The sequence below is a fragment of the Artemia franciscana genome, chromosome 3 (genome assembly GCF_032884065.1).
Source record: "Artemia franciscana chromosome 3, ASM3288406v1, whole genome shotgun sequence".
Lineage (NCBI taxonomy): Eukaryota > Metazoa > Arthropoda > Branchiopoda > Anostraca > Artemiidae > Artemia > Artemia franciscana.
In genome coordinates this window covers 5,417,667-5,433,292 of record NC_088865.1, presented here as the reverse complement: position 1 = coordinate 5,433,292, position 15,626 = coordinate 5,417,667, and the positions used below count along the sequence as shown (strand labels likewise).

At 35.3% G+C, this 15,626-nt stretch overlaps 1 protein-coding gene and 1 long non-coding RNA gene across 3 annotated transcripts in view; one reads left to right on the top strand and one right to left on the bottom strand.

Annotated features, from left to right (window-relative positions):
* Nucleotides 1-15,626, bottom strand: part of LOC136024803 (uncharacterized) — a 137,672-nt gene that overhangs the window by 23,412 nt on the left and 98,634 nt on the right. The window lies entirely within an intron of this gene.
* LOC136024799 (fibroblast growth factor receptor-like 1) overlaps nucleotides 1-15,626 on the top strand; it is a 113,371-nt gene that overhangs the window by 63,740 nt on the left and 34,005 nt on the right. The window contains exon 7 of the mRNA XM_065700269.1: nucleotides 6,682-6,863. Coding sequence (XP_065556341.1) covers nucleotides 6,682-6,863 — 182 coding nt within the window. The remainder of the gene's footprint in view (nucleotides 1-6,681; nucleotides 6,864-15,626) is intronic.

Here is a 15,626-nt window from a genome sequence, read left to right as displayed (position 1 = left end):
ACTAATAAAAACGTTCGTTAAAAATTAAAAGTTCTAGTTGCCTTTTTAAGTAACCGAAAAATTGGAGGGCAACTAGGCCTCCTTCTCCACCCCTTATTTCTCAAAATCGTCTGATCAAAACTAAGAGAAAGCCATTTAGCCAAAAACAGAATTAATATACAAATTTCATTTTAATAATTTATGTGCGGAGAGCCAAATCCAAACATGCATTAATTCAAAAACGTTCAGAAATTAAATAAAAAAAAACTATTTTTTTTTAGCTGAAAGTAAGGAGCAACATTAAAACTTAAAACGAACAGAAATTATTCCGTATATGAAATGGGTTGTCCCCTCCGCAATCCCTCGCTCTTTACGCTAAAGTTTGACTCTTTACCACAATTCTACTTTTTAAAACAATTAAAAGCTTTAGCGTAAAGAGCGAGGGATTGCGGAGGGGACAATCCATTTCATATACGGAATAATTTCTGTTCGTTTTAAGTTTTAATGTCGCTCCTTACTTTCAGCTAAAAAAATTAGTTTTTTTTTATTTATATAAAAAAAAAGACTAGGTGTTTCAAGTTTAAGCAATACTTTATATTTTTTCATGCTTCCATAGTTGGATTGAAATTTTGAGGATTGACTATTTGACATTTTGACGATTTTACACCTTATCCGCTTAGACCAAATAAGGGGTTAGCAACAGTTCAATCCGTTTTCTTCTGCCTAATTTAGTTTAAGTACCCTAAAAGCATTATTAGCTTTGAAGCTAAATAATAGTTTAATTCAGTCTACTGAGTTCTGCAATAAGCTTAGCTTAAAAAATGAAATTAAAAAAAAATTAAAAAAATTCAACTCTGCAATACTTTGTATTGTTTGTATTTTTCATGCTGATATCGCTGAATACCGAAGTGAAAGGGTGTCTCTCAAAATTTTATATGTTTGCTGAGAAATAAAAACCAGGCTCTTATAAACTCTTTGACAGAACAATTATTTATCTCATAACTGAAGGATATACATATTCATTTAAAAATTACCATGGCTAGCACGATTTTTTCCGGTAGGTATAAATTAGGTTTTAACTTAACATTTCGTTGGTCTTTTGGAGCTCAAGCATCAGAAAATGTTAAGAGAAGAGGTATAGATCGGGCGCAAAGACTGCCAACTGATATTGTGGTTTTCCACAGTGATTGTTTGTTTCTAAATCCCAAATCTTTGCTGAAGGCAGCAGTAAATTCATAAACAAATGCCAAGAATTCCAGAAACCTTAAGAAATCCTGGATAATTCCTGCAAAGTGGAAGTACTTAAACAGCCTACGCAAAACTTTGGCCAAAACTTTTTGATTATTTGCAACAAAGGCTTATTGGCTTTTAACAATCCTTTAAGACTGCATTTTTAAGGGCATATTTAACCTTATTTAGGTTGTGCTTGTGTAATATCTTTTTTGGTATTCAGAGCTACTTAATGAATTTGGGCTTCAACCAATCATAGTATTAAGATGTTGAGTGTAGCAATTCAAAAATAATAAATATGTATATTTTGCAGCCTTAGCTATAGAATCATTTGGTTGAATTCTATAGAATTGACATTCTAAACCTTCTAACACTTTTTAAGACCCTGTATAGTTTTACCAGGCTAATTGTAGTTCTGATGAAAAAAGAGGGTGTTTTAAGTATTTCGTAGGTAAGAGGCTAGGGATTTAGATTTTGCTCCTAGTTTATTGAGGTGTTGGATTGTTTAGGTAAAAGTAACTATTTGGGGTACCAATATTTTTTTTGCGGAAAGGGAAGCTAGTTCGTATCCTTTTAACAATTTTCAGCGTTCAATTTTTTGCAACACTTGTAGTTATGAGGGGAAAGGAAATTTGCTAAAATTACCAGTCTATGGTAATTTTCTGAGCTAAGGTTGATGGTATCTCCCGCTGCTCAAATGGGTCATGTAGTGCACAAACAGCTGGAATTTAAATGTAAAAAGGAGGTTAGGTGAAGGGAGTATAGATCATAAGAGTTAAGATTCCACTTATTTAAAATTTAGAGGCATGTATAGATACGCCTAGTACTGTATCCACTACTGCTACTACTAACAACTCACCGCAGCAATAAACTACCAGATGCCGAAACAGCTACGCAAGCTCCTCCTCCATCCAACCTATTCAGAGCCTCCCTCTTTACATACTCCCAAGAAGTTCCCATTCCCTTTAAATCTTTCTATATGACATCCTCTCACCCCAGACGAGAAGGACCTGCTTACTGTTTAGCCCTAGACGGCTGGCTGAAAAGGACAATCTTCGGCAATCTGTCATCCCTCATCCGCAGAACTTGCCCCAACCATCCCAACCTCTTTTTTTTTTTATTATAGCCCTCGAAAGCGGAATTGAACCACATTTTTCGCTGAGCCTACTGTTTGAAATACGATCAGTCAGCCGGGTACCCAAAATTATCCGTAGGCGATTTTTCTGGAAAACATCTAGTAATCTTCATCCGCTTTTTGGAGCGCATGCTTCAGAGCCATTTTTGACCACTGTCATCACTGTAGCTTCCAACATTCTAATCTTGGTTTGCAGACTTATCTTCCTATTCTTCCAAACTTTTTTTTAATTGTGAAAAGACACCCTGAGTCTTGGTTATTCTGCTTTTAGTATGTTCACTGCTCCCACTGTCTTTACTAATAATGCTACCAAGGTAAGTCGAGTTGCCCACCTGATCAATCTTTTGTTACCAACGTTATTTTTTCATCTTCACTTATTCTTAGCCTTAGTGACTTAGTCTTTTTAACATTAATTTTCAGTCTCTTCTAGCACCCTGAATAAGAAAAATCTCTAAAAGTTCATTTTGCTCACACTTTCATCTAGGATGCTGAAATCATCAGCATAATCTAAGTCCAGGAAAGTTTTTCTCCCCATTTGATTTTATGGTCTCCCATTCCCTTTCCTGTGCTCCTTAGGACAAAGTCCATCCAAATTATCCATATGAATGGAGATAGAACGCAACTCTGCTTAACTCTTGATTTAATACAAAACCAGTTTCTAGCCTTATTTTTACCTCAACTGTAGTATTGTTATAAGACTGAGGACCAAAGGTGTTTGATAACTCTGGCACTTCTCAGTTTTTACCCTAAAGGTGAAAATTTTGTCCACGAATCCCCTACCCTTTTTAAAACCGTTCTGTTCTTCTCTTAAAATTTTGTCTACAGCATCTCTTAGTCTGAAAAGTATCATATTACTAGATAATTTAATAATGAGCTTTTTCACTTATATTCCTAGCTGCAATCCTAACTTTCTTCCCTAAGACGCCATCCGCAACTTCAAAAACTGTTTTACTAATATTATTCCAACCATCTTACACATTGTCAAATTGTAAACTCTTAACTTTATTATTCAACTGTTTCTGGAAAGTTTCTCTCAGATTCTCGTCCTAGAGTCTACCAACATCATAACTTCCCGTGAGGTAGGTAATCTTCCGAAATTTCAGCTTTAAATTAATCCTACACTACTTGATGATGATCTCCTATATACCCTAGTATCTTGTATTGATCCTGCCAGTCTTTGGTTTCTTAACCTAATCAATAAGGTTTGCTGTCTTATCATCACGTTAATACCATGTTAACTTATGGGCCATTTTATTACCAAACACCGTATTGTTTATAACTAGATTGTTGTACCTAGAAAATTATTCTTCCAGATCCTCGGCAATTCACTTCATACACAATACACTTCCCTAGCTCATATTTTAGGACTTTCTCCACTTTCTTTACATTCCTTTTGCATTCATATGATCTATCACTCAGATGATTGTACAAACCCCTTCTCCTCTCTATTCAACATACAGCTTTTTCACTAATGTCCCTAGCTGCAGTCTTAACTTTATTCCCTAAGAAACCATCAGGAACTTGACAAATTGTTTTTCTAAAATTATTTCAACCATCTTGCAAATTATCAAAATTTAAACTCTTAATTTTAGCATTCAATTGTTCCTTGAAAGTTTCTCTCAAATTCTCATCCTACAGTCTACGTCAATAACAGCACTCCTAAATACCCTAATATCTAGTATTGATCCTGCCAGTCTTCAGTTCACTGTAACACAATCTACAAGTTTACTGACTTACCATCACGTTAGTGCCATGCCAACTTATGGACCATTTTATGACCAAACATCATATTGGTTATTTATAACTAGATTGTTATGCCTACAAAATGGCAAAAGTCTGTAGCCATTACTATTTTCTTTTCTTACACCAAATTTACCTAGGCTAGGCTTTCCCTACATCTACTGACCTGTGCGTTCAAATCTCCTAGTAAAAACACCATATTTCACCTTGGAACCTGTCTATTTCCTCCTGTAACTGTAAGTAAAATCCATCTGAGTCACTAGTATCTCCGTCAGTCGGATCAACAGGGACATATACTGCAATAGCAGCTACCCTGAACTTTTTAGTCATAAAGTGAGCAAATAGTATTTTTTTTATCAATACCTTCCTAGCCTAAACAAGACTTAGCAGCTTCCTTATTCATTATCAGCCCTATTCCCCGCCTATGTACCCCATCCTGCCTGCTTGTGTAAACAAATTCTTTATCACCTAATTCAATGCTTTTTACCCCTGGGAAATGAGTTACTGAATTTCCTATTAAGTCAAGTTCGAATCGTCTGAATCCGTTAGTCAAAATGTCAATACGATAGGCATGTTTTAACGTCGTAACATTCCAAGTTCCAATTTTCATATTCTCTAAATCATTAAAATTATTTTGGCCTCAGGAAAAGCAATGGTCCTTGATACCAGTGCAGGACGGGGATCAGCATATTTTCTCATGTGTACGCCGAAGCGCTTAAGCTGGCATGGATCCAGATAGCAAGATGTCCCTGGGACCTCCAGTATAAATGGAGGCTATGTGCAATCCTGGGCCAATCTTGGTCACAACATGGTTTTCAGCACTTGGCGATTGTCTTTTATCAAAGTGAGTCGAAACTCTGCACAGACAGTCCCAAGCCTATTACCTCCTACTCATTATATATTCATGCCTACAAATATTATACTACTACGAGGTGGCAACCCATAGTATATAAATTATCTAGGAAGGGGTTTTTCATCCCTAAAAACCTGTCAAAACAGACCAAGCCTAGAATAATTAGTGATTAATCAGAATCCCTTGCGAATGCTGTGTCATTTACTAGGCTATAATTTCGTCGAGGGGCGCCACTCCTCAAGTGGGAATAGAATTGACCACAAGGTCCCCAGTCTTGCAAGTAACCCTGAAAGGGTCGAGGCAGCTCTGTGCAAAGGCTGTTGTGCATAAATCTGGATCTTGAGCCCTGCTGCAGTTGTCCTCCCATAGAGGATCTTCCCACGACAGTGTTCTGCTCACCAAGCACTTCAACCTGTTACTAGGAGAAGGTTTTTAACTCATGGGACGTGCCAGACGCCCCTGGGCCATATTGAGTGCACATTTGAGGGATTTTCTTCCTCCTCAGCCTGTATTTATGGCCCTGGGTGAGGGTATCCCAGTTTCTATTTTGGACCTCCAGGGACAAGGTCCCCCCTTGGTTCCTGCCTCATATGGAGGTTTCCTACATATCTGTAGGACAGTTCCCTATCGCCACCTGGGGTGAGGCTGAGTGGCCAGTGGGAGGCCCCTAAAGAAAAGTGGACTCATAAAGCTTTCTTTTTTTCGAAAATATCGTTAAAACAAATTATCGCCCAACACTAAAGTGGAGATAGGTGGTACTTCAAAATACCTTCCTGTGTCATATTCCAGTCTATAGATCCATCCCCAAAAGTTTCACCTTCCCAATCCGACCCCCCTCCAAGGCGGCCAAAAGTAGCCGCACCAGAATTTTACCCAAATTTTGCCTAGGCTAGCCTATTTGCAAGGTTAAGAATAGTAATCTGCTTTTGCCAATCTTTAGAGCCTATTTTAGTGTTCTTATCCTGTACCTCTGTATCCCTTTCACTGTATCTCTGCATATACAATTGGTATTACCAGTAAATCACTAATCTAAAAAAAAATATTCGATGCTTTTCAACGGTCACTTGAAGACAAGCGAATTCTTGCTTTTAGATGTTGTTTTCAGTCTGATTTCAGTAAAATAAACTATTTTTCTGTATGTGGGTAAGGAGACATTGATTTTTGTGTTTTAGTGAAGGGGGGTAAAGCATTTTTCCCCGATCCTCACAAAAGAGTATATGTTTTGTTAATTATGTTTATTATATTTCACAATAAGGATAAAACGGCTTTTACCAAACCATTTTTACATAATATTCAGAAGCACAGAACACAGCCTACACAAAACATTAGTCAGTAGAAGTTTTGAATATTGGCAACATAGGTTTCTTGGGTTTTGACAATCCTTTAAAACTATTTTTAAAGGATGTATTTAATCTTATTTTGGTTGAGTTTGCGTCACATTTATTATTCTAGTATTCCGGGGTACTTCATAAATCGGGACTTGCAAGCAATGATGCTATTAAAACGGTGAATAAAAAATAGGATTGAGATCTTAAGGTGGGAACATTAAGAAATAACGAGTGTGTTTTGGAGGGAGGGCAAGGGGGTAAGGAGACATGGATTTTGTATCCCCGGGGAAGAGGATACATCCGATCCTCACAGAAGAGTGTACGAAACTTTTTTTGTCTCTTATACCCGTGATCCGACAGTTTATTTGGCCGGTTTCAAAATAAAGGTAAAGCGGTTCATGAAACCATCCTTACAGATCGAGAACCTCGTCAACCGGAATTTAGTGAAGAATTGGTGTCCAGCCAAAGTGCAGTGGAAGGAACCACAGTGAAACTTCAATGCAAAGTGAAATCAGATGATGAGCCATTTATTCAATGGCTAAAAAGAGTTGAAAGCGATAATACACAGTTATTCCCAATATCAGATGCACCCATAACAGTAAGTAAATGTAATTTTAAATATATCGATTTGAAAATGCAGAACACTAAGACAATAAAGATTTTACATCAAAAATTTACTCAAAAATTTAGAGCTCTCTGGTGTGATTCAGAATTTCACTCTTGTATTATGTCAAGTTGCATGTTGTGGACAGTTAGGAAAATTGTTTTAAATTGTGTTTTCCTGAAAAAATCTGTAGACAATTCTCAAAATCTCAAAATTTGATTTTTTTTTATCCATAAGGGAAGCCTTCTGGGCCTGACACAGAAACTTGATTGGGGTGAATGGGGTAGTAACTCCTCTCTTAAATCGTATTTGTTCCAAATTTCAGAATAATCCTTATTCATAATTATCAAATAAAATATTTTGTATTATTGCAGTTGCATTAAACCGGGGGGTTCAAACTGGTTAATCACCTTTTACAATTCTGCCGCTATCTACTACCCTTTTTTAACAATTTCTTGTGGCTATCAATTTTAATCCAAAGATGATTTTATAAATCCGACAAATCATTTTTTTGGTCTATTTTGTTTTGAAAATGAAGCAAAAAGAGAAAAAAAATACAACAAAAGCTGAGATTCTTAACCAAATGCACCATAAAGGGATTCACTGTAGGCAGAGGACGATTAAGAAAACAATTTTGACGGTTGGAGGTGTAAATAAGGATCAACGACAGGGGTATCTTTACACAATTATATACAAAACAGAATTCAAAGCATCTTAAAGGCAAGAAAACGTGCGATAGCATGTAAAAGAAAGATTTATTAAAAACTTAAATATCAAAAGGAAGGACTTGAAAGTTTATGAGATGTATCCATATAATTATGAGTTCAAGAGAAGAAAGATGGAGTGGATTAGACACGTTTTCTCATCAGCGTATTCATTCAGTTTCACTTATTTAACAATGGTGGGGGTTTTAACTCAAAGCTACTGATTAAAAAGGCTAGCATAAGACATTAAAATTGGGGTTTATTTAATGCAAGGCTTAGCACCTTCATATTTATGCTGTTCAAATGCCAAACACCGAATAATGTATAGCACCAATTCATATTTAAAAATTAACACGCACACCAAAAGCAAAAGAAAATCAGCTAAAAAAGAACTTAATATTAAAACAATATAAAAAAAAAGACAAAATGAGTTTTTCATAAGAAAAATTTTCTTGGGAGCATCGACACCTTTTTAAATTTTTAGAGTGTCAATTTGAGTGAAATTTGAAAATGTCACAAAAGATAAAAATGGCTTTCATGTTAGATGATTATAATTAGGAACTGTAGTTGGTGAACGGAAGGTTCCACGAGCATAATATGCGGAAAAACTATGTTGATTTCAAGTGCTTCGTTTTCTAACTATGTCTTTGCTTAATAAAACAAAATATAACACATTTTGAAAAAAAGAAAATAAATTTTGTATATCTTGTAAATCAAACAAGACATTAAAAATTTGAATCTAAGTTTTACGAAAAATAGCATACAACATTTTTGAAGTACTAAAACTGATTTGTTTCTTAAGATTAAATAAAAAACTTTTTTTCAACTGAAAGTAAGAAATAACATCACAATACAAAACGAACAGAAATTACCCCATATATGAGGGGTTGCTTCTTCCCTTCTCTATACTTTGTTCTTCGCGCTAAAGTTTCTTAGCAGTTTTAAAATAAGCTTCTTATTCTTTAAATGGCAATTTTGTTTCAGGAGTCGTTCTGAAAAAACTGGGACAAGCAGTCAAAATTTTATCATAAGGAGTAAGGTGTCGAGGAGGGGGGCAAACCTCTCATACACGCAATAATTTCTGTTTGTTTTGTATTTTAATGTTGCTCCTTACTTTTGGTTGAAAAAACTTGATTTTTATATTAATTTATGATCGTTTTCCAAACAATGCCGGTAAATCTGGCTCCCCTTTTATGAAAAATTCCCTCCCCTCACGAGAGAATTCTCCGTAGAAAGTTTCTCACACGTAAAACACCCTCTCCCCGTAAAATTCCTACCGGGTATTTCCGTCCTCGCTGAAAATTTCCCCCGCTTACAATTTTTGCAGACGGTTCCGTCTGAAAAATTCTCCTCATGATACTTTCGTTTGAAAAAGATTTTTCTAATTGTTTTTCTAGTCATTCCAGAAATCACCCTTCTGTGGAAAATTTTTCTGGATATCCCCCATTCTCAGTGGGAAGTTGCTTCCGCCAAAAATTCCCCAATAGAGAATTTTTTCTGCAAAAAACTTTCCCATGGAGAGTTCATTCCGTGTAACAACCCCCCCACCCACCATTAAAAAGTTAACCAGATAATTCCAAGCCCGAGGAAAATATCCCTTGAGACATCTCCACATGCAAATTAGGTCAGCAAAATGAAAGTAAGACAAATAAAGATAATTTCGTATAGAAACTTTGTCAAATTTCCCAGTCTGAAATTTCCCCTGTAAAGTTCAGCCATGGAAACATCCCTCTTCACGGAAAATTCTCCCAACGGAAACTCACCCCTTCAGAAAATCCCTCCTCCAAAACTTTTTCGTGTGATTACCCATAAAATCTACTATGCATAAATAATGGGCAAATTTTATAACTTACAGACTTTCCACAGGGGCTTTAGAGGGGCCACGTTACCTCCAATGGCGTATTTATTCGATCGTTCAACTGAATTGGACAAAATGGATATCTCAAAATTTGGTCGGATAACTTTGGACGAAAAGGCATGGGAGGGGGGCTAGGAGCTCTCCAATCTTTTTGGTCGCTTGAAAAGGCTCTAGCGCTTTTAATTAGGAATGCGCCCTTTCCCGATTTTCTAGAAAGATTGGTTCGATATGATCACCCCTGGGAGAAAAAACATGCATCTGAATTTTCCTCCTTATGTCAATAAATGCAAACTTACATATTTCAGCTGATGGAAGCTTGAAACCTTTATAGTAGGGTTCTCTGATACGATGAAATCTTTAGCTTTTTAGGTCTGTTTCTCCCCTTTTTCGAAAATCAGAATTTTTCTCAGGCTCTTAGCTTTTAATGAGTAACACTAAACTTAATGAATCTTCTATATATTGAATAAACATTAGAAACCAATTCTTTTGATGTAGCCTATCTATTTACATCAAAATTCAATTTTTTAGCATTTTGTTTGCTATTGAGTTAATTCATTCCTTACTTGCAGCTCATTACCACGAGTTGTTCGACTACCACCTCACATCTCGTGTTAACAAATCTTGAATTCTATTTTATTGGTAAATTCACTGACTTATAACATTCAAAATTCAAGGGAAGGGGGAGGAGGCTATCTTGATTGACCTGAAACTGCCTCAGTTCTCGTTTAAAAAAATGTTATTTTATGGATTCCTAATTGCTTAGTGTTTAGCAGGGAAAAAGAATTTCAGGAAAACATAAAAAAAAATTCATGAAAAGGAAAAATTAATGTTAGTACTTTATTTTGCTGGTAATTAATCTGCAGAATCCAATGAACAAATTTACTTCGGGGTCTAGTATTTCTTAGATGTTGGTTTCTATGGCGGCTTTCCTAAATCGTTATACTTCCCGTAAATAGTGATGGCTACGGTCCTCCAAGGTAGCATCCTAAGTCCTGGTCATTTCCTCGCATATAATAGAAAAATAGTAGACACCATGTTAAAACAAATCTGTTCAACAGTTAAAGTAATTGTGTCAGATATTCATGTTTAATCCAGGCTCTGTGTTGGAGGGCCTACATTTTGTTGATCCACATTTATTGAATTATTATTTAATTATAGTCAAGATTAGTAGCAAGGACTGAGGGTTTATCTTTCAAAGGTTCATGTCTAACAGCTAATTACATTTGCTCGTAGAAACAATGACTGTATAAATTTTAGTGTCCTGCTGTATTTTTAATTAATATGTGTCTTCACATCTGCAAACTGACCGTCTTACTGACAGTCCGTAGATGCAAATGATTATTCAGGAGCTTTGTGGACACAGCAATCCATAATCAGCTGCCTTCAGAGTGTTTTTTCATGGTAGCATCTGGCACATAAAACGTGTTTCCAGAGTTATCTAATTTTAGGGCAAGCAATACTCGTTAAATAGGAAACGGACGTTTTTTATCCCGGAGAAATGGTTGCAAGGGTCGCACAGCAACTCATAATTGATGCTAAATATCACAGGATTTGCTGCTGCATCTTAAATTTGGTCTACTTTCTGCTTCTTACAACGCTTTTAATTGTAGGCACTTTACTAATGTGATAAAGATTACTGTGGCAACAAAAATTATCTTATTGAAACTTTCTAAAAATCGGAAAGGGGTTTCAGGTAACTCTGAATTTTCACGCCAGATAGAAAAGCAAATAATCAAACTAGAGTGTAGTTTTCTGATTTTTTGGAAAAAATGTTTTACTATTGACGTGTCATAACAAAAACAGTAGAGTGAATATGTATTTTTTGAACTAACTTTGTTTCTATTCTTAAGAACGTAGTTTAGGTAAGTGAATGAAACTTTCGTATATTTCAAATGTTGGATATTTGAGCTAATTCCTAAAAATTTTATTAACAAGTCAAAGAAACTTTTTCTAGATAGTAACTATTTACCCAAAGAAGAAAACCTGGTTTTTGAGGCATTATTAGGGACTGCAAAAATTCTGAAGTAGCATTCGTTACGAATTTTTTTTGTTATGAACTGACAGTATTGACTTATTGCCAGATTAAATAAAAAAAACAAGTTTTTTTAACTAAAGTAAGGAGCAACATTAAAACTTAAAACAAACAGAAATTATTCCGTATACGAGAGGGGTTATTCCTCTGCAACGCCTCGTTGTTTACGCTAACGTTTGACTCTTTGTCACAATTCTACTTTTTCAAACAACAAAAAAAGCATAAAGAGCGAGACGTTGCAGAGGGATAACCCCTTTCATATACGGAATAATTTCTGCTCGTTTTAAGTTTTGTGTCGCTCCTTACTTGCAGTTAAAAAAACTTGTTTTTTTTTATTTAATTTCTAAACGTTTTTGAATTAATGCATGTTTTTATTTTGGCTCACCGCACATGAATAATTAAAACGAAATTTGCATATTATTATTTTTTGGCTAAATGGCTTTCTCATAGTTTTGATTGAACGATTTTGATAAAATAAAGGGTGAGGGAGGAGGCCTAGTTGCCCTCAAGTTTTCGGTTACTTAAAAATTTAACTTGATTTTTTATTTTTTTACGAACCTTTCTGTTAGTAATAAACATGCATACCTTACGAATTAACTTACGTAACGAACTTCTATATTTGTGCATTTTTATTACGTATATGAGGCAGTTTGCCTCCTCGTCAATACCAAGCTCTTTACACTAAAGTTTGAATTTTATCCCAAATCTTTAAGAATGAACCCGAAACCACAAAGGCCTTAGAATAAATAGTTGAAATTACTTAAAATACTTAAGCGTAAAAAGCAAGGTATTGTGGAAGAGACGAACTCCCTTATTTATGTGATATCTTATGTTCGTTTTAAATTTTAATGCTGCTCATTACTTCCAGGTGATTTTTTTTTCATTGTTTTTTAAATAATACTAGAAAATCCTGCACCCCCTTCATGGAACTTCTCTCTCCTCCTGATAGATTCCTCCATGGAAATGTCCTCCCACTTTACCCCCTCCCCCCAGCCCCCCTCTAACGTGAAAAAGTCCCCCGAAAATGTCTGTACACGTCCCAATAACCATTACTATATGTAAACAATGGTCAAAGTTTGTAACTTCCATCCCCTCCCCAGTGGACTGTGGGGGGGGATTAAGTCGCCACAAAAGATATAATTATTAGATTTTTCGACTATGCTGAACAAAATGGCAATCTCGAAATTTTGATCAAGTGACTTCGGAAAAAAGAGCGTGGGAGGGGGCATCGGTGCCCTCTAATTTAAATTGGAGGGCACTTATAAAGTGCCCTTGGTCACTTAAAAAGGGCACTAGAACTTTTAGTTTACATTAAAATGAGCCCTCTCGTGACATCCTAGGACCACTGGGTCGATACAATCATCCCTGGGGGAAAAAAACAAACAAATAATCACGCATCCGTGATCTGTCTACGCATCTGGGAAAAAATACAAAATTCCACATTTTTGTAGAAAGAGCTTAAAACCTCTTCATTAGGGTTTTCTGATACACCGAATCTGATGGTGCGATTTTTGTTAAGATACTTTGACTTTTAGGGGGTGTTTCCCCTTATTTTCTAAAATAAGGCAAATTTTCTCAGGCTCGTAACTTTTGATGGAGAAAACTGAACTTGATGAAACTTATATATTTAGAATCAGCGTAAAAAATATTATTCTTTTGATGTAACTATTGGTAACAAAATTCCATTTTTAGAGTTTCAGTAACTATTGAGCCGGGTCGCTCCTTACTACAGTTCGTTACTACGAACTGTTTGACTCAGTTTCCCTTGAAAAAAAACCACATTTTTTTTTATTTAATCTAGAAACTGTTTGATAAGAATAAATGATTGTTTGATAAGAATAAATAGTTTCATGGACAGTCAAAATGTATATGCTGATTCACGCGACGATCATACAAGGTTTATAGCTATACGTCACCAATTATATTTGATTTATTACAACTGCACAGTATATTTGAACTTATTTCTTGAAAAATATGCATGACCACGTTTTTCCTTATAATAATCAAATTTTAAGCGTAGAGATGAATTTAAAGTTTGATTGAGTTACCACAGAAAATTTGCTATGAATTATTGAACTAACCACTGCCACTAGTATGTAGGACCACATCCAGGTACGCACATAGAAATTTTTTGGGGACAGGGAAAGGGTTATTAAAATATTGTATTTAAGAATTTTAATTAGGAGTCTCCAGAATTTGAGGAAATTTTTGATTTTTTGGGGGAGGGGGGCTTGGACCTTAATCTCCCTCCCGCGTGTATCCCTGACCACAATAGCCTGAGGGTGGACCCCCCCCCCAAAAAAAAAAGAAACTTGAAGCTCTTGTGCGATTCCTCAACCATGAAACAAAAGAGGAATAAAAGTTCACCCTTTTAATGAAAGTTACTGACTGCATATAATCTCTTTAAACTCTAATCAGGACTCGCTTGCCTCCAGGCTTCAGACATGAAAAAATTTAAGAAAAACGTGTAACCCATCTGATTATTGGAAACCAACTGATTGTATAAATTGTAACAGTTCTGCGGAGAATACCCTCGCATTAGGCTTCAGCAATACGTTGCATTATAAAGAAGTGAGAAGTTAAGAACATTCATATTGGTAGAAATTTTGGGATGAATTATTTACAAACCTTTGGATTTTTCGCAAGTGAATTTTTTTGGGGGGTGATAGTTTCAAGTTTTTACTGGCAGGCCCTTAAAGTTATACAAGTAATGGAAAAATCTAAGAAAAAAACAGTAAAAAAAAATTAGTAAAGCAAACGCTTGGTAAAAACGCCAAATGTTTCTTGGGCCAAAGGAGTTTCATGACAGGGTCCTTGTTTTCATACCATTCCAAAGGAGACTACGAGAACGTTTAGGCTACTCAACTAAAATGTGCTAATCTTTTCAGAACTAATTAGGAATTATTGTGAAGTATGTGGGATGAGAGTAGGCTACTTTGTTCTTCTCAATTTGAAGTTTTGTAAAATTTAGTGTTTAAAGGATCATCAAAAGGATATTGAATCTTATCAAATAATAACTATGTGAGCAATAAGGGTATTCCCTTTCCTAATAATTAAATAAGTTTTTGCTTAGTTAATACATGGTAAAGAGACCTTTGTTCCTCAGCAGATGAAATTGAAAAATAAGATTTTCTAAAAAGCAAATAGTGATCTTTTTGTTTTGTAGTGATATTAAACAAAGAGAAACAAACGGGTTACTTTCCCGTAACTTTATGGTTTAAAGAGTACTTCAGTTCCATTGGTCTGAGATGAATTACTAATTCATCTGATGATTGTTTGTAAGCAATTAATGTCATTCCTAAATCATGGAGAAGTAAGATACCCTCCTTTTTAAACTTGAGTACTTCTATAAACTCCTGAGTGAAATTTTCACGAGTAATAAGAACACAAATTTTTTATTCACAAGTTTTTATTACAAGTGGTCCGTCTCTTTCGTCGCATTTTAAGCAAACCTATATATGTTTTTTATCAAACATTCATGGTAACGAGCAGTAAGTAATGAGCGACATGGCTCAATAGTAACCAAAACTCTAAAAAACGAAATTTTCCTATAAATAGATACATCAAAAGAATTGGCTTGTTATACTGATTGTAAATATATAAAACTCCCTAAGCTTAAGTGTTACCCTTCAAAAGATAAAAGCTTGGGATAATTTTTGGTTTCGTTAATGAAATGTGACAGAATATTACTTTTCCATTCCAAAAAACAGGTAGATACTTTTTTCCTCCCATTGACAAGTCTGACAAAATTTTAACCTGCAAAAAAATCACGACATTTAAATTCGTCCATAAAATTTCTACTAAATCCTCTTTAGTCGGTGCATAACTTGAGAATAGTCCGACAGATTTAGTTATGTCAGTTTAGCCTATGTTAGTCTATGTCAATAGCAGTTAGTCTGGGTCAGTCTATCACTGTGTCAAAAGAGGTCCTCTTTTATTGGGACTGTTTTTTGTTCTTCCAGTTCAACGGACAAGGATGAGCAAAACAAATTTTCATTTTGTATTTATCACATTCCTCCGTGAGGGTGTGTACGTATAGGGGTTGTAATACCAATTACAACCCCTTAACATTGAAACAATTTTCATAAATTATCGAAATATCTATGGTTTTGTCAATGAAATGCGACGGAATATTAATTGTCAATTCTAAAAAACGAGCAGAC